At 40.9% G+C, this 25073-nt stretch overlaps 1 protein-coding gene and 1 long non-coding RNA gene across 3 annotated transcripts in view; one reads left to right on the forward strand and one right to left on the reverse strand.

Moving 5' to 3' along the window:
• Positions 1-2099: 2099 nt before the first annotated feature.
• LOC147357345 (uncharacterized) lies at positions 2100-13579 on the reverse strand. The gene is made up of 2 exons (XR_015141432.1): positions 13469-13579; positions 2100-2678 (listed from the first exon to the last, which is right to left on the reverse strand). It is a non-coding gene; the product is annotated as an uncharacterized LOC147357345 (long non-coding RNA).
• The window catches only part of SESN3 (sestrin 3), an 80163-nt gene continuing 68372 nt past the window's right edge, over positions 13283-25073 (forward strand). The window contains exon 1 of one of the 2 annotated variants that reach the window (XM_086338284.1): positions 13283-13605. Coding sequence is in view for 1 of the 2 variants with exons in the window: in XM_086338283.1 (XP_086194409.1) it covers positions 15310-15387 (78 nt within the window). In the remaining variant the exon portion in view is untranslated. Of the gene's footprint in view, positions 13606-15212; positions 15388-25073 lie in introns of those variants that run through there. The other variant, XM_086338283.1, reaches the window with a different exon arrangement.

The following is a 25073-nucleotide window of genomic DNA, read 5'->3' on the forward strand; positions in this document are numbered from 1 at the left end:
AGGCACAGGAAAATCAGAAGTAAGTCAGATAAGTGACACACCAAAGGCGTTGTTGTTAAAAGGCTCTGAGAAATCATAATTGTCTTGTTGCATGTGTTTCTGGAGAAGCAGAGGTGACTCGAGGTTGGTAAAGCTGACATGTCATTGGGATCCTTGGGCTCTGAGAAATCAACCTGATCTCACTCAGAAATAGGGTCGAATGATGTCAGTGAAGCCCTGAAGACAAAGACCTAATAGAACAATGCTGAGACGGTGCTGAGCTGGCTCAGGAATCCACAGGTGGGGCTGGAGCCGCTCTTCACCCCACGTCCTTGTCCAGCCTTGGGGGTCACATGGCTGGACTTCACCCTGAAGCTCTTTAGGGCAGCCCCAGGGCTATAAGCCCCTGCACACCCCCAAGCATCTGCCTTCCCTTTTTTTCCATCTAGAAAAATCTTACTGTTCCTCGTAATCTTCCACATCTGGAACCTTATGTTTGCCTGGCTAAATATACTCCTCCGTTCTTTGAAAACAAAAAGGGAAGTAAACTCTTCTTGATGTTCTCAGGAGGATCCAACTCAGACTCGGCTTCAGGCCCTTTCCACCTGAGATGTCCCTGTCCAAGCAACAAAGAGCTATAGTGAAAAAGCAAAAATTATGTTTATGATATCCGAGGAAGGTGAAATCAACCTAAATGAGCTACATCATCCAAGAGAACACACTCATTTTGTCATGACATGGTACTGTGGTGACTTCTTTCATAGGTGCTCCTATTTTGCAAGCCACAATATTTTTGGCAGATGAATTGCTTATCTCTTCTCCCAGTGAATGCTTTGATAGACAACAGTATAAATATCCTGTAGTCTGGGTCCTTGGTTTTGTAAACAGCCAGGAAATAAATAAGGCATTTTGCCTGATGACCAAGGCAGACTCATAAATAGACTTCTATAAACAGAGGGCAATTGTAAAAGGCAAAGATGAAAGAATCCATGGCTTGGTCCATGCTTTATATATCCTCCCCATTTACACTTCCCAGAAGACCCTCTTAGCCCAGACCTATATTTTAAAAAAACCCAGACCTATTTATAGTATGGTTAGCTTCTTACTAGAGTCATACAAAATACATCAGGCATGTTATCTTTTGTGATATTGTCTATATTCCTAAAGGTAGTTAGTTGCCTCTTGTAGAGCAAAACTGAGATCATCAGCTATTGGCTAGCAGGCAAAAGTCTTGATGGCAAGAGCCAGGGCACTCTATCTCAGGATTCCAGCTCTTAAATGGGAATAATACTTCCTTTTCATTAGCTGACAAGCTGCAGCTCATCAGTCAAAAGCTTAAGGAATGATTATTACTCACTAGCTCTAGCTTTTTGCCTTTCCATACTCTAGGAAAAAGAATTTTGAGGGAATTACCAGGCGGGCCAGGAGTTAGAACTCCTCAATTCCACTACAGAGGGCTTGGGTTCAATTCCTGGTTGGGGAAATAAGATCCCACAAGCTGCACAGCATGGCCAAAAAAGAAAAAAAAGAGAGTTTGTTGACAGTAGGACACATAAAGGCATATATTCATGTGTGTGGATGCACTGCTATTGTTGTCTAATCACTCAGTCACGTCTGATTCTTTGCAACCACCGTGGACTGCAGCCCGCCACACTCCGCTGTCATGGGATTTCCCAGGCAAGAACACTGGAGTGGGGTGCCGCTTCCTACTCCAGTGTGGTTACATATACCTCACGTATGAGCCCAAGTCCCAGAGAAGATGGTCTTTCTTCATCTAGAGAGAGGTTAGAATGTTGTCATTTAATTGTTGTCATTTAATTTCTCCTGACACTTAGATTCTTCATTTTTCAACAGGATCTCTGACACAGAATTCTCTATCTTACAGTGGGACTGAACAGACTAATAGAAGACCAAAATGTACTTTGCAAACACAATTTCAGTAAAAATGCTTGATGATCCACCTTGCATATTACCAAGTACTTGAGCCCTTTTAAATCAAATACAGTGGTAAATGACACCAAGGAGCCCAAAACATTAAAATTCAAATAAATTTCAATTGCAGTTGAATTCAAATAAATTTCAATTGCAGTTGAACAAATATATTATTGCTGCATGAAAAGTTTTAAAAGTAATAATAATAGGTAATATTTATTGAGTGGTCATAACAGGAGGGACACTGTTCTATGCACTTTACATAAATTTTTTCATTTAATCCTCAAAAAACTCTACAAAGTAATTACTAAAAAAATGAAATTTGAAGGGCTTTTCAACAGTGACTAGATTATATAATATTAAGATAGAAAAAAAGTTTTCAATTTCTCCCTTACAGAGCTCTTAGGTAACACATTTCAGGTCATAGCTGAAGTTCCACTTGTATAATGTATTTCCATTTGTTTCCATTCCTAGGCGTTCCAGTTCCCCCAAGACATGGGAGTCTCTTGATGTTTGGGTCTTCTTGGAGAAAGAAAATGCAAAGTGACAGGTTTCAAATAGACAGAAACAACAGTAGAGTTGTTGCATCAACAGCACGTCCAGCACAACCACAGTCCTTCTGGGATGGCCCTGGGTGGGGCAACACCACTTCCTTTAATTCCCCATCCACAACATTTCCAAAGGTGTGGCAAAGAGGATCCTCACTGGTCGGGTGAAGCATCTCCTTTATTTTCCAAGATCTTGGCAAATCCTAAGAACTATTGTACCTGCAGGAGAGAGAATGGGTTCAAGGGTGGCTGAGTTTAGAACAAACCCAATATAAGTGAGAGAGAAAGAGAGAGGGAGAGGAGGAAAGAGAGAATGGAGGAAAAACGGGAGGAGAGGAAGGAGGAGGGGAAAGGAGGAGGGGGAAGGAGGGGAAGAAGTGGTGGAAAAGGGGAGGGAAGAAAAGAGGAGGGAGAAGAGGGAAGGAGGAGGAGGAAGGGAGAGGGAAGAGGGAGGAGGGAGAAGGATGTGGAGGGAAGAGGAAAAGAGGGAGAGAGAGACACTTAGAAAAGGAAGAAAAAGTAGTGGCTTCCGCAGACACAAAGCGTGTGAGGAACAGTAATGGAAAATCAAGACTATTCCAGATTTATCACGGCTACCTGAGTTAAGCTTGAGCTCCCGAAGCTAGCGATTGGCCCTACAGAAACAGATTGCTTGTTCAGACATATTTCTCATCTGGCAAGTTGAGTCAAATGAAAATATTTATACCTGTTCATAGTTACATACCTGGTCCTCTTCATTATCTCATAAAGACCACCATAGTGATTTTTAACTTTGCAAATTGACCCAAAGCTGCCCTTATTTACTTTATCTTTTTCTTCACCACTTAATTCTTTGGAAATGTTCAGAGACATTTAACTCCCATTTCTGTTTGTTTTTACTTTAAAAAAAAAATCCTTTTTGGTTCAAGAACTCTAAAAAAAATCATTAAACTGGGCCAGCAGGCATGAGGTCTGAACGAAGGATATGAGTAGAAAGAGAGAAAGCCTTTATCTCTCAAAGTTTTCTTCATGGGTGGTTGCTCAGGTAGACATTTCGGAATCACACTGATGTTAAACTTGGAGAGAAGCAGTTTAGGTAATAGATTACTGATCTTCATTCTCCAACTGGAGGCACAAAAGGTCCTAAAAATTTGAAAGCAGACTTTCTTAATGAAATGTTACACTGGAAGATTTTTTTCTATGTGAAAAAAAGCAAAATGGGGTTTTCTGGCTCGGTGCATTCTAGTTCTTTCTTTTGAATGTCAGACTTTCACATCCATTTGCTAATGAGAACTAAGAGTAATACTTCATATTTGTAAGTGCTTGACATGCAAGGGAAGAAAGAGATGGTTTCAATCAATCTCTTTTGATTGAAAGAAACAGGCACACTCAAGTTACTTCACAAAATTAATGGTGGAAAGAGATTTAGATGGGGGAAGGGGTGGAGTGGAGTGGGGGTGGATCATCACAAGGATACATGGCAGGGACCAGAACTGGAAATAGCCAAGATTGAAGGCACCTCCAAGTGTCTTAAGTGTCTTCGCTTTCTTTCTGTGCATTGCCTCCATCCTTCTTGTCCAACCTGCTTCCTCAACCTTTACTATCTGTTCTGCCCTTCATAATTTTCGGTTCCTTTTGGTTCATGGCATCCTCTCAAAATCTGACTTTGCTGCCAGCTGGCTTGGTGTTTTAGTTTCCAATTGCCGAATTTCCCAGAAAGGGAACTGATTGGCCCAGATCATCATTTTAAGCTAGTCCATCCAGATGGTTGGCCAGGTCACAGAATGGCTATTTTCCACCAAGTGCCTACTCCTTGGTCTACTCATGTGAGACAGGGAGCAAACACATAATACAGAGCATCACTGTTTAGAATGAGCCCACAGAAAGGAAGATTTCCTTAAAGGAGGATCTGGATGGGCCAGGCTGAGATAAAAACCTCTAGTTCACCAGCAGATTACATGGAAACCAGTTCATTCATCTTTGTTAGACGAGCTAGTTTCAACCAGTCACAATGGGGTTGGACCATCCTTGACACAGCATATAAGAGGAACAAGGGTAACTTCTTTCATCTCCCCTCTCCTTCAACTTCAGTATATACACCATTTTACCTCCATGACTAACCACTTGCCTAGGGATCATCAGACTTAAATATCAAAAACATTTGGAATTTCAGCATTTAGAGTGTCAACAAAAGGAATTTTCGAATCCCAGGATCATTCAATTGTTTTATTTTAGAGTAACATGCCAATGGGCAATACAATATTAGAAGAGAGAATAATGCATATTGTTTTTTCTACTCCCCTAGCATTGATTTCAATAGTAATCCAGCTACCAGAAATGCCCGCACTGTATTTGGTGGACATTGGGAGACCTAAGTCAGCAGACCTCATAGTTTGATAACCTATCACAGAGAATTATTTCAAAGAATAATTACAATATTCTGACTGTACAATGCAAAGATAGGATTGCATAATACTATCTATAAATATGGGCTATAATACTGGCATTAAGCAAATCTGGGTTCAAATCTCAAATGTCTAGTAATAACTCTGACCAAACTTTTAATCCCTATAAATTGCTTGTGAAAATGAAGATAACAATAGCCATTCATGGGCATTTTGTAAATATTAGGTAAGACAATATATAAAGGATATTGTGAAATGACTGGTACACAGTAAGCACCCAGTAAATGGTAGTGGTTGCTTCTATTACTATATCTATTATGATTATAGTATCATTACAGTGGGTGTTCTGGGAATTAGAAAATACAGATTAGAGATAGGAGGATTGCTTTCAAATACTTCAGAGTCTTAAGAGAGATAAAATAGATGTACCTCTTAGAAATGGTGCCTACATTTAACTTGCACATACAGGGATGGAACTCAGCATGGGGGTGGGCTAAGTGAGAAATATCAAGCATGAAATGATGTTAAATGATATTCTTTAATTAGGAAAAAGAAGTCAAATAAGGATAGTCCCTCATAAAAGAGAAAGGAGGCTTGCTCTCAGTATTAAAGTTTATTTGAAAGTCAGTGTTAGTCGCTCAGTCATGTCCAACTCTTTGCGACCCCATGGACTATAGCCCACTAGGCTCCTCTGTCCATGGGATTCTCCAGGCAAGAATGCTGGAGTGGGTTGCCATTCCCTTCTCCAGGGGATCTTCCTGACCCAGGGATCAAACCTGGGTCTCCTACCAGGTCTCAGCATGCAGGCAGATTCTTTACCATCTGAGCCACCAGGGAAGCCCGAGGTTTGTTTACTGTAATGTAAAAACTCAGGATTAATAGGAGTTTTATAATTGTAACGGGAACTACATTAAAAGAGGAACTGAAACATCAAGATGTGAGTTGCAGATGGAAAGGACCCACTGGCTGGCATACATGGTAGTCACTGTCATAAACTGTGGACAGTCCACTACTTGGGTTTGCATTTTACTTCCTCAGGGAAGCCCGGATTATGTTAGATTCCCATGCTGTATGTTTCCTTCCTGTGTTTCCCCTACTATAATAATCATTACAGGGACTTCCCAGGCAGTCCAGTGGTTAAGAACCCAAGCTTCCACTTCAGGGGGCACCTGATTGATCCCTGGTTGGGGAATTAAGGTCCAACATGCCACACCGTGTGGCCAAAAATAAAAATACTTACTACATATTGGTGTTACTTGTTTGAAGTCCCTCTTCTCTGGAAGATTATCTGTTATGTAAGACCCCGACTCTCATGTTCCCTAACTAACCAAGAGCCTGGTACTTGTACTCCACAGACGCACGTTGAGCAAATGAACGCATGAACACAGGAGTGAATTTCCATCACTACCACTAAGAGGCGTACAGTTACTCAAAGGAGCTTTCTAAATTCTTTGCTAATAATTCTCTTACCCTCTGTTCTCCATTTTCTATTTATCTTCTACATCAGTGCAGAGATTATACATTAGTCTCTCTATTAAATTGTAAACTTATCTTTTGTTATTTTTTTAATCACCAGGACTTACTACTTGCTCAATATCCAATAAATAAATGAGTGAATAAAAGACTATCTGGACAGCATGTATTTCGAAGCATAGTCTTCCAAAATGCTTCTAGCTTTCCAAAATCTTATGAGACGCTGTTGTGATTCCAAGCTGGCAGCTCATGTAGGAATGCCAACACTTTATCTTTGAAATTGCTGTTTGTTGTTACCATTTATATAATTATTGAAAGTTGCTTCTTGCTACCAAGGCAAATTTTACCTTTGCATGAAAATCATTTTACAATTTTAAGACAACTTGGGAACTTTTGTTGGTAAAAATGTATCTACTTTCTAGTTAACAAACTCTAATACATCCAATTATTTCATCCAACAAGCTTTTTCAAGCACTTCCTCTTAGGTTCCAAGTACTTGACATATTCAGATGAATAAAGGCTCATCCTTGAAGACGCTCAAAATCTGTATGTAACTGTCACTTTCAGAAGAGATGAAAATTGAAGTGTAGGCTGTTCCCTTCTTAGGGTCCCTTCAACTATGTGTTGATTTCCTGCAAATTCTTCACAATAGAATAAATACTGTTATATGTTATCTAAGACACTTGAGTCTAAAAATTATAACTCTTCTATACTCCAATTAACAGGATCCTTCCAAACTCCCTTACTCTAATGTGGATTTTTGTTTTATTCACCCACTTTCCTTTTTAACACCCAGACAACTAGCATATTCCACAATGATCTCTCTTTAAAATACATAAAATTATTTCTCTGTCTTAGTTTCCTCACATCTGTAAGAAAGATATTAAGAACTAGGGTGAGTACAAATAGATTAATTAAAAAAAAAAAAAGGAATAGACTCACAGAAGAAATAAGGGAACAAAGAAAACCCGGGCAACTTTGGGGATTTTTTGAGACTAGAGCTGCTTTTACTTTCTCCCTGCCTACTTGCAGATATTCTCCTGCTTCTCCTGTCTTAGTAATCCTGCTTGCACTAGATTCTCATGGAAATTGTAAGACAAAACAAATTCACAGAATTTTAGAGCTTGACTAGGTCTTTGTGATTCTCAGATATGAATTAACCACAAATTTAATGACATTTAAACCTTAGTGTCCATCACTAGCACTGGCCCCTTCCAAGGCTCTTTGGAGAGGCCAGAGAAATGTGTCCACATCGTCATTAATTAAATTTTTTAAAACAAGCTATTAACCATTATTGGTAAGGACCACACAAACTCTTTGTACTCAAGTTACCTCTTTCAAACTCTCCCTCCTGCCAGAGAAATTGGGAAGCCATGGGTATATTTGTTATTCTAGGTAAGGGGAAGTTGAGATGGAGGTACCTTTAGCTTGTGTTTAGTGGGTTATATATATAGAAAGAGATAATAGTCATTTCAGGTGTGGTTGTTGGTTTTGAGTTGTCCCAATGTAAGAATGGATTCTAGGAATATTTCTACTGCCACCAGGCCAATTCACATGCATCATGTCACAAAGATGTAGGTTGGAAAATGTTTATGATGCATAAGTGTTCTAGGGCACTAGACTAGAGAAAAAAATGAATCATCCTTCTATTTTCTCCATAGAAGATAATATTGCAAAAATCATTCTCATATGAAAAGGAAATGAAAATATACAGCCAAAAATATGGAGGGGAAAAAAGTAATATAGGGTTGTGTCAGGTAGTTGATTGATAGTTTTGTTATTTATTTGGATTTTATGATGTTTATAGTATTTTCAGCTTTTTAAAGTTTATTGATTCCATTTATTAATTTTAAATAAGTATTCACTTTCATAAATAATTTTGCATCCATAGTTTCATATTTTTTTCTTAAGGAAAGTCTCCATATTTCATAAGTTTCAATTTTCCTATAATCTGGATTGGCCCTGACCCCACTTAATGACCCTTCCACATTTAACAGAAAAGGAAGCTGAGGCCCCAGATCACTTAGTTTACAGCACTACTAAACTAAACCTTAGGTCTTCTGACTTTCTGTCCATTGCTACTTCTACAATACGTTACCTTACTTTTGAGAAGTACCTTGAAAATCATTTCGCTATTTGGCAAAACCAATACAATATTGTAAAGTTTAAACATAAAATAAAATAAAAAGAAAATCAAAGATCTTCACAGAAAAACAAAGAGGAAAATAAAAAAGATCTCCTGACCACAGTATACAATAAGAGTAAATCTTCATATAGCATTTCTTATATGCAAGACATTGTCTTACAGCGCTTTACATATAACTCCTTTAATCCTCAAAACAGCTGTCTATAACTAAGCCAATATTAATATCTTCTTTTTAGATGACAAAGATTAAGACATAGAAAAGTTAGGTAACTAGACCAATGTCAGAGCATAACATCCTTTGTATTGTGGCAGCTAGCAGCAAACACTTTTTGAGGGCTTGCAAGGTTCTAGTCACTTCCTGAACACTACGGTGCATTGTCTCATTCAGTCTTCACAATCACCCTTTGAGAAAGTACCATTATTACTCAATGTCACAGATGAGGAAACTGAAGCCTAGAGACAGTAAGTGACTTGCCCAAGGACATATATCTAGTAAGGGTCCAAGTCAGCGCTCAAATCCGTATCTGACTCCAAAGCCCCAGCTCTTAGTCCCCACATGATAATGCTTATCAAAGAAAACACTCTCATGGGCCTCCTACTATTGCCACGTTCCCCTTGGTCCCTTTCTCCTAAAGCTACAATTTGAATGGGAATTTAGACAGAGTTAGAATAAGGAATAAGGTTACCAGTGTAAAGGACATAATAGTCCCTTCTTAGACAACTGTCCTTCCCCTTGTGTGTATACACACACACACACACACACACGTATGTGTCAGAGTACCAATGTGTATACACACACACACACGTATGTGTCAGAGTACCAGAGTATTCTTTTTTAAATTTATTTTTAATTAAGGTATAATTGATATACATATCGTGATATCCTTTTTGTGAATTTGTATATTTGATATTATTTATTTTCACTAAAAGTATTCCCACAAATATCCAATTATAGAATTTTGACTGAACAGATTGTTATACATACAAATGTTAAAATATTATACAACCATTATTCTGTTTTTGTTTAAAATCCACTATTTTGAGACGTAACTTACACACAGTTAACTGCATAATAAAACTGTACAGTTTATTGCATTTTGACAGTTATGTACACCCATGAAAGTATTAGCACAATCAAGATACATATCATTTCCACAACCAGCAAAAGATTCCTCAGGCCACTTTGCAATCCATCCCTTATTTACTATCACCCAGGCAACTGCATATCATGATATTCTTTACATTGGATCCTTTTCCTCAACTTCTGCTATAGCCAAGAGATGACATGTTTCTTTTTAACTCATGTTCTATGATAAAGTTAAGAGGATCAGTCAGTAGATTAGTAATTTGAGTGCCGGAGAAAGTTCTGAGATGGCAAATCCTTACAAAGGTCAAGAAGACAATGTATATAAAGTGGCAAAATGGAACCCCAGAAGAGTGACAGAGACGTTGGTAAACCTGAAAATGCATGTCCAAATGCAGATAACAGGTGCTGGGTTCCAGCAGATGGTGGCCATATACCAGTACACATCCAGTGTAACCAGATCTAACCATTTTCAAGAGACACCAGAAATCTAGACTTGTTGGTGGGTGGGGGTGCGGGTGGCGGCAAAAATCTCCTACATCAAGTGTTTTTAAGTAATTCAATGTTAAAAAGAACTGTGCTGGCTAACATTTGCAGGCCAAACAATGATAAACCCAGATCTGTAGGCCTCTCCTTTGCAATCTGCTTTCTACAGGGTTTAATGCAGGAAACTCTGGAAGGGGAAGTTAGAAGAGAAAGCTGGCAGAAATCGGGATCTTGCTGGAATATTTGTTCCTTGGAAAATGAGCTTCGGTAAGAATAATTTTCCTGGTGGAGGTGGGCGATGGAGAGGGTGGGAGGGGAAGCGGCGCTCAAGCAGAGCCCCTTTTGGATCACATCTTCTTAATTCCTCCTTCGGAGTAGTACTGACTGGTCTTAGGCCCTAGGAAAAATTAGCAGGAATCTAATTAACAGCTCAAAGGGAGCAATCAATTTACAATTGTGTGAAGTGCAAATTCCTTTGTGCACAAAACAAATTACAGTATTTGCAAATTTGTAAATAATGCAGTACTTGCCCTGCAATCCAAGGCTTTGGGTGCCCCCAGGGGAAAGACGAAGAAGTCTGAGAAGGCAAAATATTAGAAAATGACCTATTGTCTCCAGAACTGGAATTTTTAAAATATCTTCAGTAATTTATTTTTTCAATTGAATCCTTATTTAGGAACTATAAAGGGGCCCAGTTCTTAGGTCAGTAGAATGAGAATATCTAGAGAAGTAAACAATTTCAAGTCCAAAAGTCACAGCATGTTATTAACACAGTATCTTCTTTCAAAAGTGCTGAACATAAAAATGTGCCCAACCCTCTCTCCCTATACCCTTGGTTTGTGGTAAGAGCTTTCATTTTATAAGAGAGATAGCAAGCCTCAGTCATGATCATGATGTTCAGTGTCAAGAAAGACTTGGTGACAGGTAAGGACATGAATCCAATCTCTGCTTTGCAGCAATAGTCATTCTGAACCATTCAATTCACAGATATGTGTTGGGATCCTTTTGTAAGATCCGGTAGCTATTATTAGAGATTAAAAAGAGATGACCTAGACTTACAGTATATTGAGGAAAATCAGAGTGAAAACTCCATATTTTCTCCAAGATTTTTAAAACATTTCTCTTAAAATGGGTTGAGCTAGGAGCTGGAAGTGAATAAGTGAATGCAGTCCATTCCCTGCCCTACAGGCGTTCACAGTCTAATGAGAAAATAGAATCTGAACCAGTCATATCAGTATTCAGTTTGATGCTAAGGAAAAAGTATAGGAAAGGATGCTTTGACAAATGCTTAATCTACCAAGAAATCTCTCCCCTCTATGCTTATTCGTTGAGTGTGTGAGTGCGCACGTGTGCACTCAAATTGCGTCCAACTCTTCAGGACCCATGGACTGTAGACCATCAGGCTCCTCTATCTATGGGATTTCCCAGGCAAGAATACTGGAGTGGGTTGCCATTTGCTGCTCCAGGGGATCTTCCTGACCCAGAGATTGAACCTGGGTCTCCCCCATTGGCAGGCAGGTTCTTTACCACTGAGCCACCTGGGAAGCCCTCTTATGGTGAGTTGAGTGCAAATTGGTTAAATCTTTTCACAAAACCTTTTAGTACATTATATCAAGAGTCTTAAAACATATTCACATCCTTCTGGTTAGAAATTTCATATCTAGGAATCAAAGATGCTGCCAGAAACTTACATGTAAGGAAGTTTATCAGATTATTATTTATAATCATGAGAAATGGGAAATAATCTACATGTTCCATGATGGAGTAATGGTTAAATGATTTATGGTACATCCAAGCCATGTGATTTTATGTACGACTAGGGGAAAAAAAGGTCACACTTGAAAAAATAGTTCAAAACAAGCAAAAATTATTTTTAAACAGTGTAAAATGTTTAACGAAGTATCATTCTCTATTGGTAAATAAAACCTTAAGAAAGGAATGCTCAATATTGGTTGTTAATTTTCACCGCTGTCTTACTTTCCTGAAGTTCTTTCTTGTTTTAGACAACCAGACAACAAAAGGGGTGGGGTTTTTCCTTGCTCTGAACGAAGTTCAAAGAATGGGCTTTTGTTTCCTTCTCTGTAACTAACATGAGGTCAAAGATTTGCAAGTCACTTATTTTCTAAGTCACAGTCTCCTAGTATCCAGGCTGGCTGGGAAAGAAAAAGAGGCCAGGTAAGGGATGGAAAAGAAAGGAAGAGTCCAGAAGCTGAACATTACCCAGAGAGCTGAGAAGAAGGATGATAGAATTGAGGGTGTGAGAACCGGAGGAAAGGACGGTCATTGTGTATTGAGAATGAGTTACTGGATTGGAAAGTTCAGAGGTGGGACACAAACACATATATTGTGGCTCAATAGAAGAAATATTACACATACATGGTGATTCAATAAGAGAAATGTTACATGGTTGACTGCCAAATAAATGACAGTGTAGACAATTAATTTTATAAAATTTTGGAGGAGAGGGGCATCATTTGGTCACATACATGTACATGACCATGGATCAATGAAGAGATTTTTCTAAAACCTCCTTTTAGCAATCTCTGTTAGAAGGTATAATTGTATGAAGCTGGCCTCTCTTTTCCTGCCTCTCTGGGTTATTGAATAACTTAAGGGACTTCACTGTGAAAGAATTTTAGCTATTAAATAAAAGGAAAGGATATAAAAAGTATATGATAGAAAATAATTTGAAGCTAAAATATTGTTTGAGAAAATTCAATCTCTGCACAAAAATTCATTTCATCCTTTAATTTCAACTTGCCTTTAAAATGTATTCACATAAAATCTGCTTTCCAAGCCAGGAATATAACTCAAGAAATGTACCACTAAATGGGGACACATATGTGTTTCAGTTCTTAGGACAACTGTGCCTTCCTAACTTTCTCCCTGGATTTCTTGGTTCTCTGCATTGAAGTGTATGTAAGTCATTTCTCCCTCTGCGGAATCTTCTTTTTTAGTTTCTTCTAACAGAATGTCATACACCTTCCCCACGCCATTGCTCTCCTAGGCTGTATAAATCCACACAACACCAAGAGAACTTTAGCTATCACTAAACTTTAGCTATCATTTAACTTTAGTTAAATGGATCAACACATTTACCCCACCACATCATTTAGACCCTTTGGGGATTTTCCAGTCTATTTTAATCTATTTAAACCTGACACTGGCAGATTTCCATTTCCTTTGTTCCTTGTGTAGACTTGGTTTATGCTCGTTGGTCTCTAAAAGGGACAGAGAGGGGGCAGCTGTCGAAAAATGAGGAGACTGGCAGTTTTAACCACAGAATTTGGTCTGATAGCTTTGATATGCTAAACTTGCTAGCTCCTCCAAGTGTACCTTTCTGATTTTGCATCACAACACCACACTGAATCCCTAAGGCAACCAGGGTAGTTTTTTAAATTAAAAAAGAAAGGAAAGAAAAGAAAGAAATGCAAACCAGTGAAATCATTCGTGTAAATCATCTCCACAGATTCATTCTGCCAACTGCAGGCCTTCACGGATCCTCGTACGCTAGCGACCTTTAAGAAAAGCAGAAGCCGAGAATACTGATCGCGTTCTCCAGCCCGAAAACAGGTGATGTCATAACGCACAGTCTTATGTGGTTTCAGCCAGGGCTGGGTGGGGAGCTGGGGTTCCAGTGTGCACGGAACTCGGCTCCAGTGGGCAGAGCAATCTCTGGGGCCCGGAGTACGCCGGGGAGCGTCCGGCACCAACCAGGCTCTCGCTCGGCACCTGCCTTTGTTCTCACAGGGGAGCAGGTTTCGGGGTGTCTCACGTCGGAACCCGCCTTCAACCAGCATGAGCGCGGCTAGCCCCTCCGGAGACCTTACTCTCCCACTTGTCCGTCCCCCCCACACCCTGCCAGCCTGAGTTTCCCCCAGTTACATCTGCTTTCTCTCCCCAGAACGTGAACACCAAAATCCTGAATTCATTTGTAGCTTTGCAAGAGGCAGGTCTAGCCCAAGAGCTTTAAATGGCAATTTGTTCTCTGAAGCTTCGTTCCCAGGCAGGGCTCCGAGCTCTGCGTTTATCTAACCAGCCGCCCCAGAAGGACTTTGGGGTGGAAGACAAACCCGTCTCTTTGGCCTTGTCGAGCTGGACAAATAAAAGAATTTTCGTTGCTGAGAGACTACGACGAGAAGGGGCTTTAGATGGAGGAGGAAACCGCTAACCCACAGGTTTTGAGTCTTTTGTTTCCCTCTAACCGACTAATGGTGTAAATGTACTTAGACATCTATCCCCCACCCGCTGCCGAAGCTTTAGGTAACTGGTCTTTTGCAAAACAAGGATAAGCGATGCATAAAGTTCTTTGCGATCCTTGGCTGTCAACTGCTACAGGACTGCAGTCTTCTTTCCAGCTAAGATTCTGGGTAAGAAAGAGAAAGCCTAACCACTGCCCTGGTGGATCGGTATGAACGTTTTAGCTCCCCCCACCCCCACCGTCTTTCTCAAGAAATCGGGAAACATTTAGTTGAATCTTAGACCCTCTAGCGAACTCTAGCTCCCAGCTATTTATCTCATCCCCTCCCCATTTCTGCAGGGACCTAGCGCAGGGGCTGTGTCTGGCCTTAGGGGAGGGGCTGGGTTTCACGGGGTTATTTGCATGTGACACACCCTCTTCCCCCTATTGGCGGAGCGGCACAAACTCGGTTCCCTCCCACCCGGCTACCGAACTAACCCGCCGTCTCCCTGCAGTTCAGAGCCTCGGAGACAAACTTAACTTGCCCGGAGATTCGAGGCGTCCTCGGCGCCTGTGATTGGCCGGTGCCACGCCCAGCCGACAGCAGCCGCTCATTGGCTGCAGGCTGGCGCCGGGGGGCGTGGCCGGGGCGGCCCGATTGGCGGGAGGGGGCGGTGCCGGGGCGCGGAGGTGGTGAAGGCGCTGAGGCGGCGGGGGCGGGGCCGCGCGGAGGCGCTGAGGCGCTGCGGCGGCGGCGGCGGTGGCGGCGGCGGCGGCGGCGGCGGCTGGTCCTGGCCGGGCGGGGGCGGGGGTCTGCGGGATGGGGGCGGGCGGGACGACGCGCCGCTGAGGAGCCGCCGCCGCCGTCTCCGCCGTCGCTCCGGCAGCCGCCGCGGGGGTCGCTGCGGGCAGCCGCCCGCTCTCCGGCCGTCGCCCCCCCGTCCCGTCCTCCCGCCCCGAGGAGGCTGAGGCTAGAAGCGCGGCCTGCGGGGCGTGTGTAGGGGACAGTCTGGGCCCCGCAGCGGCGCGGGCGGCCGCAGTGACAGCCCGGCCCCGGCCCGCCGCCCGCCCGCGGTGCCCGCGCGCCCGCAGCCGCGATGAACCGCGGCGGCAGCAGTCCGTCGGCCGCCGCCAGCTACCTGCTCTGTACCAACTGCCGGAAAGTGCTGCGGAAGGTACGGGCTCGGCCCGGGGCCATCCCCGAGGGGCGCTTCCTGCCCGCGGCGGCCGAGGGACCCCGGGGCCTCTCCGCCGGACCCCCAGAAGGGGGCCTGAGCCGCGAACGGAGGCTCTAGCCTGCTGGGCTTTTGATTCCTGCCGGGGCAGCGCTTGGCCCCCGGGGCTGGGGGCTTGGGGGACGGCGGTTTGGGGGTGCTTACAGTCTGTCCCTCCGTTCACCTAGCTACCTTGCCTCCCCTCCCCCCCCCCATTCCCGCTCCTCGGGCGGAGGGGTGACGGACCTGTTCGGTCCTCCTCCCGGTGTTCTGGGTGCAAGTCGGTGTGAAATCAGAACTGGTCTGGTCCAGAGGAACCTGGCTTCCTCTCGGCTGCGCCTAACTCCTGCGGGTGTTGTTTTTATTTATTTCGGTTTTACTTCTGCACGCTCTACCCGAATACTCTTCTCTTTTTTTAACCTTCTTTTTGATGGTCGTCTTGTGGCTCCGGGTCGATCCCGAAAGAAACTGGTAAAGCAGCTTGAACTTTATGCCCATGGGAACCGCTGTTCGACGTTACGGTTCCTCAGGCTGGGACTGGGGGAGGTGGAGACGAGGGTGGACGTGAATTGTCCCTTTTTAGCGCTTACCACCCCCCCCATCCCCCGTTCTCCCCCAACCCCCGCACCCCGGTGTTGATCCAGAAAAATCAGACGCGCAGTTTATTACTTCCCAGAGTGATTGAGAGAAAGTTTACTCCAGTTTTGTTTAGCTCACTTGGTTTAATCGCTCCGTTAAGGGTTGGGGCGGGGGCGGGGGCGGGGGGTGCAGTATGAAAAGACGTCGCTTTAGACCGAGAAAAGCTTTTAATCAGACTTTAACAGCCGCCATTGGGTTATATTATAATTAGCTTATTCTTCTCGAGACTATTTTTACATTTCATTAAGTGGAAACAGTAGTTGAGGTGCTTCTGTTTGTCCAGTACAAATGAATTAAAATTGCTGAGCTGTGCAAATGCGTCGGGACTGAAAGGCTAAGATGAATACGGCACCGTTTTTAGTCAATTTCTTTAACTACAGTTCAATTGAGATTGTTCTTTCTATATTAAAAAAAAGAAAGAAACATGTAAGTAAGCAAGCTCAAATATTTGCGCTCTTTGTCCAAAAACTGTTTTTCTTCCTCTGTGGGTCAGGCCAAGTGCCAATCAAAGTTGTTTTTCAAGCCTCTTTTCCCTGCAGTAGAGCCGCTGCTTTTTTTCTCCCCAGTTTTATTTGAGAGCATGAAGAAAGCAAAGGGATTGCATATTTAAAGTTAATCAAACAGTTAAATGTGCCTTAAATTGTGTTTATCGGGTATGTTTTTCTTGAAACAGATTTTTATTAAATGTGCATGTTGAGTATGTGCAGTTATTTTTTTCCATAAACTCTGGGATCAAATTACAGTTGATACTTGCTCAGCTCATTGTAGGGCAGCTTGTGAGAAATGTAAAGGATCAGAAGTGCAGAGCAGCTTAGTTGAATGTTAACTCTTTCATTTCTGGGCCAGATGTCATCTGAACTTAGCTTTTTTAAAAATGATGATGATGATGATTTTCCAGCTTTAAAAGTGATGTTATGTCTTTAATATGAAAAAAAAAAAGTTTTTTGAGACACACAAAAAACAGCTTTTTTTTTTTTAACTGAATAAGGTGGGGGGGGGGAGGGAAGACCTGTATTAACTTGGAATTTTTTTTTTTTTAATGATTCTGGCAATTTGGTAGACTAATAAAATGTTTGGAGGTAGTATTAAATTTCAAAATCTGTTTTTCTTTTGAGAGAAACAAGGCTATGATCCATGACATTTTGCTACCTTTCAAGACATCTTTTTATCTTTCTCTTGTGAACATCGTTCAGTCGCGTCTGACTCTTTGCAACTCTTTGTGAACTATACAGTCTATTGAATTCTCTAGGCCAGAATATTGAAGTGGGTAGCCTTTTGCCTTCTCCAAGGGATCTTCCCAACCCAGGGATCGAACCGGGGTCTCTTGCATTGCAGAGGGATTCTTTAGCTTTTAAGAAATTATTTCTTTTTACCTAGAAGGAAAACATCCTTCTATTATTAAAAGAAAGAATATATGGAAAATGAATATTCACCATTTTCATATCTTATAATTGCTGTGCACATCTATGCCAATTTCCAGTTTTTAGTAACTCTAAGGTATTTAATATTGATTCATGCAGTAGGATGAAATAACTTTAGATGGAAATGGGATTGTTTGAGCCAGTTATGACATGACTTGGCAACATTTGTAGCTTTTTAAGAGTGCCTTAAGTGCTCTTAAAAGATATCAAGTGTTTAGCATTTTAAATTCTTTATCATTCTAAAAATAGCATGTAAGACTTTTCTAATAAAGAAATGGGCTTTTTTTTTTTGATAGAAAGTATATAACTCTAAGCAAAATTCATCTGTAACTCTCAAAATGGGATTATCTGGATTTATCTTGTGTTTTCCACTTAATATTAAGTGTTCAGTAATAACCATGTGAGTCACAGCATTTTGAATTTTAGTTCAGTGTAGTTCATGATGGAAGAATGAAACTCATGCATACCCAGTGTGAATTACTCTTTACTGTATAATCCTCACTAATGATGGGGAAAGAGTCACTTTTATTTATGTAGCATGAGGCCTTTTTGTCTAAGTGGCTTAATTTGTTGCCATGTATTGATTTTGAGGGGGAACTTAAAAAAGAACTGGATTCTCCATCAAAGTAAATGATTTGGTTCAACCCAATATCTGAAAATTGAATTCTTTGTTTTATGAGAATCACATTTATTCTTATAAGTACCTTTATAATTTTGATTCAGTATCTTCCAAAAAAAGAGAGACTTCTTCAAGTATTGCATATACCTAATTTGGTAACCTTAGGTCAGTGGGAAGAATGGAGAGGTAAACCAGATAGGTAAAGAAATGAAGAAACAAAACTCTCTTCAAATCTATAACTCCTAATTGTTCTGACTTGCTCTGTTATCAATGAAATAATTCAATAAAGTTTTTGATAAAAAAGGAAATGCTTCTATTTACTTTGAAAAAGTTGATGAGTTCCGAAGTGTATATGTTTTGCTTGAAGAAATTCCACTGACAACTAGATAACATTTCAAAGTGGCGTGCCAATCTACATTAAGAAAGGTAGGTAACTGTCAACCCACACATCCTCCAGTAAATAAAAGGGGATATATGACAATGTATTTTGAGTGTTGAGCAGTTAGTGCTACTGAAGTGAATAAAACTCTGCACATTATGTTAAAAGGGTTTAACATTTTAAAATGCTTAATATGTTTAGGTAGTTCCAGTGATTTTTGTTGTTGGATATTGTACTTTTTCCACTTTGCTTATATATCCATTTATTTTTGACAATTTTTTGATAGTTTTATGAGTGAAGAGACTGGGAAAATAAAATGAGAAATATTAGTTTAAGCCATATGAACCTTATTTTTATAGTCAAAATTGTCAGTTAATGGCAGTTTTATATGGTTCAACCAAAAGAGTGGTATTGCTTTGACTGTGAAATAGTAATCATACTTATTAATCAGGTTTCTTATATACATTTTTTGGATTGTCAAAGTAGGTTTTAGTTTTATCTCAAAATGAGCCAAGTGGAGAGCAAGCAAGTGAATTTATGACAGCAAGTCATTATGCAGTGGTTTTCAGACTGCTTTTTATGGAGCCCTATGATGCTTCAGTGGGAGAAGGCAATGACACCCCACTCTAGTACTCTTGCCTGTAAAGTCCCATGGACGGAGAAGCCTGGTAGGCTGCAGTCCATGGGGTCTCGAAGAGTCAGACAGGACTCAGCGACTTCCCTTTCACTTTTCACTTTCATGCATTGGAGAAGGAAATGGCAACCCACTCCAGTGTTCTTGCCTGGAGAATTCCAAGGACGGTGGAGCCTGGTGGGCTGCCGTCAATGGGGTCGCACAGAGTCGGACACAACTGAAGCAACTTAGCAGCAGCAGCAGCATGATGCTTCAGTATTCGAAAATGTTTGAGTTGGATTAAATTTTAAGTACAAAATTACAGCTACCCAAGATCATTCATTACAAGACTACTCTTGTGCAGGCCTTGACACATTTGTTCTGTTCACTTTGTACATGTATTTGAACACTTTTGCTAATAAGACATTGATGAGAAAGACTCTCATTGATTATGAAGGCACAGGCCTTTAGAAAAACCTTCCTCTACATATCTGCTCATGATCAATTTTCTTTTGTGAGAACACAAACTTATTATCAGTAGTTGTTAGTTTATAATTAAACACTTATAAAAGCCCTTTAGTGTATTTATGTGTCTCACAGTTCAGGTTCAATATAAGATTTCATTTATAAAAGGGATGGTACTGCTTCCACAGCCTCTCCACCACCAGATAAATTGTTGTTGTTTAGTCATTAAGTCGTGTCCTGCTCTTTGCAACCCTTTGTAGCCCACCAGGCTCCTCTGTCTATGGGATTTCCCAGGCAAGAATACTGGAGTGCGTTGATTGACATTTTCTTCTCCAGGGGATCTTCTCGACCCAGGGATCAAACCCAGGTCTTCTGCTTGGCAGGTGGACTCTACTACAGAGCCACCAGGGAAGACCCCACCAAATAAATTGCTAAAATATAACTACAAATATAGTAACACTGGAAGTCACAAGATATGCTCATCCTTAGGTCTCTGACAGGTCTGTGAGTATTGGGTAACTTAGTTAACTTCTTGGAGTCTAGTTTTCTCTGGAAAATGTAGATCCTTTCTACTTGCCTTGCTGTTTGCTGCATAGCTAGAGAGAGGTAATGTGTGTTAAAGTACTTTGTAAACCATAAGGTACAACTACGAATATAAGAAGGACAAGCCTATGTGTTTTCCCTATTCCTAGAGTAGGACCTTTGTATGTTTTGGCAATATATATCAATACATACTGAGTAATTTGGTTAGTCTTCACTTTTCTGTCTTATCTAATTATTGTCTGCAAATGAGAGGTAATGACATTATGCTTTTAATTAGGGTGATCAACTACTAATTTTTATTTGCATATTTATATTTGTATTCTACCCCTCCCTTTCCTTAAATGATTAATGTGTTTCTGGTATTTCAAATTTAAAAATTGCCTTTTGGACACTTCAGCAGATGAGGGAAATTGGTATTTGATTTGAAAAGACTTAAGAGTTAAGGAAGATTGTGCTTACTAGAATTTGGGGCAAATCTAGGATAAAGCAAAGAATGGTTAACTTTTAATTTAGGAGAAGAGCTAGGGAAATAAAATGCATTAACCTTTTTCTCCCCATGTCTTTATCTTCTTTTTCCCCTTTGAACGGACTGGATTATAACTTACGTTTGTGTAGACCTTGGCTTCCCTAGTAGCTCAGTTGGTAAAGAATCCGCCTGCAATGCAGGAGACCCCAGTTCAATTCCTGGGTCGGGAAGATCTCCTGGAGAAGGGATAATCTACCCGCTCCAGTATTCTTGGACTTCCCTTGTGGCTCAGCTGCTAAAGAATCTGCCTGCAATGCAGGAGACCTGGGTTTGATCCCTGGGCTGGAAAGATCCCCTGGAGAAGGGAAAGGCTACCCACCCCAGTATTCTGCCCTGGATAATGCCATGGACACGACTGAGAGACTTTCACTTTTCACAATTTTTACAGTGCTTTCACATTATCAGTTGGTTCTCACAAACTGAGAAAATTTAAGAGGAATGGACTCTGTCATGCAACTAGTATAAAGTCCATTTAATTTTTAATATGCCTCTAATAAAACTACGTTCGAATTGTCCCCTGCAGTATTGATGCTATCAGGGAACGTCCATCCCAGCTCTGCCAGCTTTAGCATCTGTGGAATGCTTAAAGTCCTGAAACTCTCCAGGTAATAATAGTCAGAAATTTGACTTTTAGCCACTCTTTGAAGCATGACTGCAGATCAACTGGAGGGGAAGGAGAAGAGTTAGTTGGCTATTTTTATTATCTCTTTAACTGTTGTTTGGTTAATTCTTGAATGATATAAAGCAGCAAATCTCAAATACAGTCTTCAGACCTTGGGAGTATCCAGAACCATTTCAGAGGGTCTGGGAAGTCAAAACTTTTTTTATGATCTTGTGTGTATGTGTGTGTGTGTGCGTGTGCGTGCACACGTGCATGCATGTGTACGCTCAGTTGATCAGTCATTTCTGACTCTGTGGCCCCATGGACTGTAGCCCATCAGACTCCTCTGTCCATGGGATTTTCCAGGCAAGAATACTGGAGCAGGTTGCCATTTACTACTCCAGCAGATCTTCCCAACTCAGGGATTGAACATGTCTGTTGCGTCTTTTGCATTGGCAGGTGGATTATTTACTACTAGTACCCCCTGGGAGGCCCTTTTATGATCATACAAGACTTTATAGCTTTTTTTCACTGTGTAAAAGCAATGGATGTAAAACTGTACTGGCCCCTTAGAATAAGTAAAGGTAGTGGCACCCAACAGTAATCACTGTTAAATTTTGTTAAACCCTGATCCTTGAGTGATGAGAAGTATACTAGGTGTTTTTACTGCACAGCGGTCTAGGATTTGTGTAGTTGTTTCAGTTGCAGGCCAAACTAGCCACTTTTAAAATGAACCCCATTTTTACTTAACACCTGTCAGGCTGACTTTAGTTTTTCAAAATCGTGCATGGGTAAAAGATCCATTCAAAGTACAAGATAGACAAATGAATTTTAAGATAGGAAGTTAAGTTTACTGGTTGGGGTTAAGAGTCCACATTGCAGCTAACCTTTCAGAAGTTCTGCTTGTCGAGTTTTGGTGTAGTATCAAAGCAGAACATTCACAATTATCTTTTGCATCATCCAACTACATATCTGTGTGAGACAAGATTTTCCTTACATACCTTCAATCAAAACCTATCACAACAGATTGAATGTAGAAGAGATATGAAATCTAGCTGTCTTATTTTAAATAGACATTGAAGAGATTTGCAAAAATGTTTTTTAAGGTGTTTTTAAGTGTGGAGGAGTTCCAAGACCAAAACTTTTGAGAACTGCTGAGTCAGTTCCTGGCAGCAACATATGATGCATATGCATGTAATTCTCTGGAGTGACTATGGGAGAAATAAAAGGCTAATACCACTGGCAGAAAGCATAGATAAACCCAACCCAGCCATCTCTGTTCTATGTGGGACTCACTTCCAGATGCTGCCTAGCACTTGTCAGTGATACACTAGAAGCTTCTCTAATACCACAGTACAGATGGTCCTTGATTGAGGACGGTTCAGTACAGTTTTTGTGGTGCAAAGGTGATTGGAAAAAAACTGGAAAAGATTGAATGCAGAAGGACAAGGGGGTGGCAGAGGATGAGAAGGTTAGATAGCATACTGACTCAATGGACATGAATCTGAGCAAACTCCTTGTGATAGTGGAGGACAGGAGTCTGGAAAGCTGCAGTCCATGGGGTCACAAAGATTTGGATAGGACTTAGTGACTGACCAGCAACAAAATGTGGTAGACTTTCAGTAGAAACTGTATCTTTGAATTTTGAGCTTTGATCTTTTCTTGAGATAGCCATATGTTTTATGATGCACTGAGTGGAGTTCCAGGTCTGCCATGTGATCATAAACTAACCAACTCACTGTGCAACGTTTTCAGACCCATACAGCCATTCTGTTTTTCACCTGCAGTACAGTGTCTGATAAATTACGTGAGATATTTAACACTATTATAAAACAGGCTTTGTGTTAGCTGATTTTGCCCAACTGTAGACTCAGATGATTGTTCTAAGCACATTGAAGATAGGCTAGGTATATTAAATGCATTTTTGACTTATAATATTTTTCAACTTGCAGTGAGTTTATTGGGATGTATCCCAATAAATGGAGTAAAAGCTTAGACTAGCTAGAGATGATCTTTCTCTAAGTTTTGTGAGCATCCTTTTACCTGGTAGAAACCAAAGATGGACAAAAACAAAGTTCTTTGGCTCTAAAGAAATGTTCTGCTTAGTATTTACTATGCAACAAGCAAAGAATGGTCAGATCCAAAGATAATGGCCATTGTGCTCTAATTGGTCGGTTTTTGGCTGGAGAGGAAATAAAGGCCCTGAGTAGCAAGGTTAGCCTACTTTTCTTGAAAGCCGAGAAGTGTGGGAGAAGCAATACAGAAGAAGGGAAAAGAATCAGAAGAAAGAGGTGTATCAGTGTAGACAACTGATAACTAGATTGCTTCAATAAAGAAAAAGAAAACCACTACAGTAATAGGAGATAGGACAGCTCTAAATGTGGAAGTCCCTAAATATTGCAGCCTGCTAAGGTATAGTGCATTTTCTATTTAGGGTGTGGGTGTGGGGGTGTGATTGGGCGGTTGGTTTACACTGTACACAAAGCTATGGCAGCTGTAATTCAGTGTGGTCTTGAAGGCATGGGCGTGAGGATCTACCTGATTAGATCTGGTAAGGCCTACAAATGATTACCAGTAGCTGACCTGTCCCTTTTAGGCATCACTGTGGTGGGAGTAGGGATAGAAGGAGGAGGTGGAATTCATAATATATAATACATACATTGCCAAACCAAGACATTTAGTCCTGTGTTGCATAACAGTTACCTTAAATCTATAAGTAGCTGCATTATAAACTATTTGAAAATATCTGTCCTGTCCCATCTAAGGGCTTCCCAGGTGGCACAGTGGTAAAGAATCTGCCTGCCAGTGCAGGAGATGTGAGTTCAACCCCTGGGTTGGGAAAATGCCCAGGAGTAGGAAATGGCAACCCACCCCAGTCTTCTTGCCTGGAGAATTCCATAGACAGAGGAGCCTGGCGGGCTATAGTCCATAAGTTACAAAGAATTGAACACAGCTGAACAACTGGGCACACACACACACATACCATCTAAACCTACAATTAACATGTAGAATTTCTATTTGTTGCTCAAAAGTTTTCTTCAAAACTCTTGTGACATCTCCAAAAAGTCTTTCCTAATCTTCAAATTCTTTTTTTCTTCTGTGGTCTGGACTGCCATGCTGCTCAAGTATACTGCATTTGTTGTATTTTGTGTGTGTGTATATATATATATATGTATATTTCCTCTACTGGGTTGCCTCTTATTTGTGATATAGTTATTGGAAAGCTTGTTTTTAGCAAATATTGGCAGTACATTTATATTGGATACAGTATAATCTAAGAAAATGACAATTATTTTTCTCATTTTCCAGGATATGTCTATTCTTTGTAGCCATACTTTGCCCTCTTTATTAATAAGGTTTATCTGAACACTTTGAGAATTTTAATAACAGAAGTTGAAATTTTCTATTTGTTGCTCAAAAGTTTTCTTCAAAACTCTTGTGACATCTCCACTTTGAGAAGTTGTGACCATGGTCATTTTTGTGACCATGAGAATGTTTCTATTAAATATCATACCCCTTTTTGGAGGGAGTCAGGATGTTAATTCACTAAGAGGATCAGGACACAGCCCTTAGGGACTGGTTCTTCTCAGAAATGTGAAATGGTGATTGCTTTGATGAGGACACATCCCGCACCTCCTGGAGTCAGCTGGAGCTCTCTCAGAGAAGGCTGTTTTAGAGGTATGATCTTAAAACCTCAAGCTTCACAGCAAGTCTTCTCCTGGGGTTTGTTTCACTGGATAATTCTGGCTAAGCCTTTCCCTCTCCTACCACCCTCCCCACCAGGAGTCTTTTACTTTGGGATATTCCAGAGTTGGCTGTGATCTCTTCATCCAGCAGGCAG

The sequence above is a fragment of the Bos grunniens genome, chromosome 15 (genome assembly GCF_055505025.1).
Source record: "Bos grunniens cultivar Pamir isolate PY7600 chromosome 15, Bosgru_T2T1.0, whole genome shotgun sequence".
Classification (NCBI taxonomy): domain Eukaryota; kingdom Metazoa; phylum Chordata; class Mammalia; order Artiodactyla; family Bovidae; genus Bos; species Bos grunniens.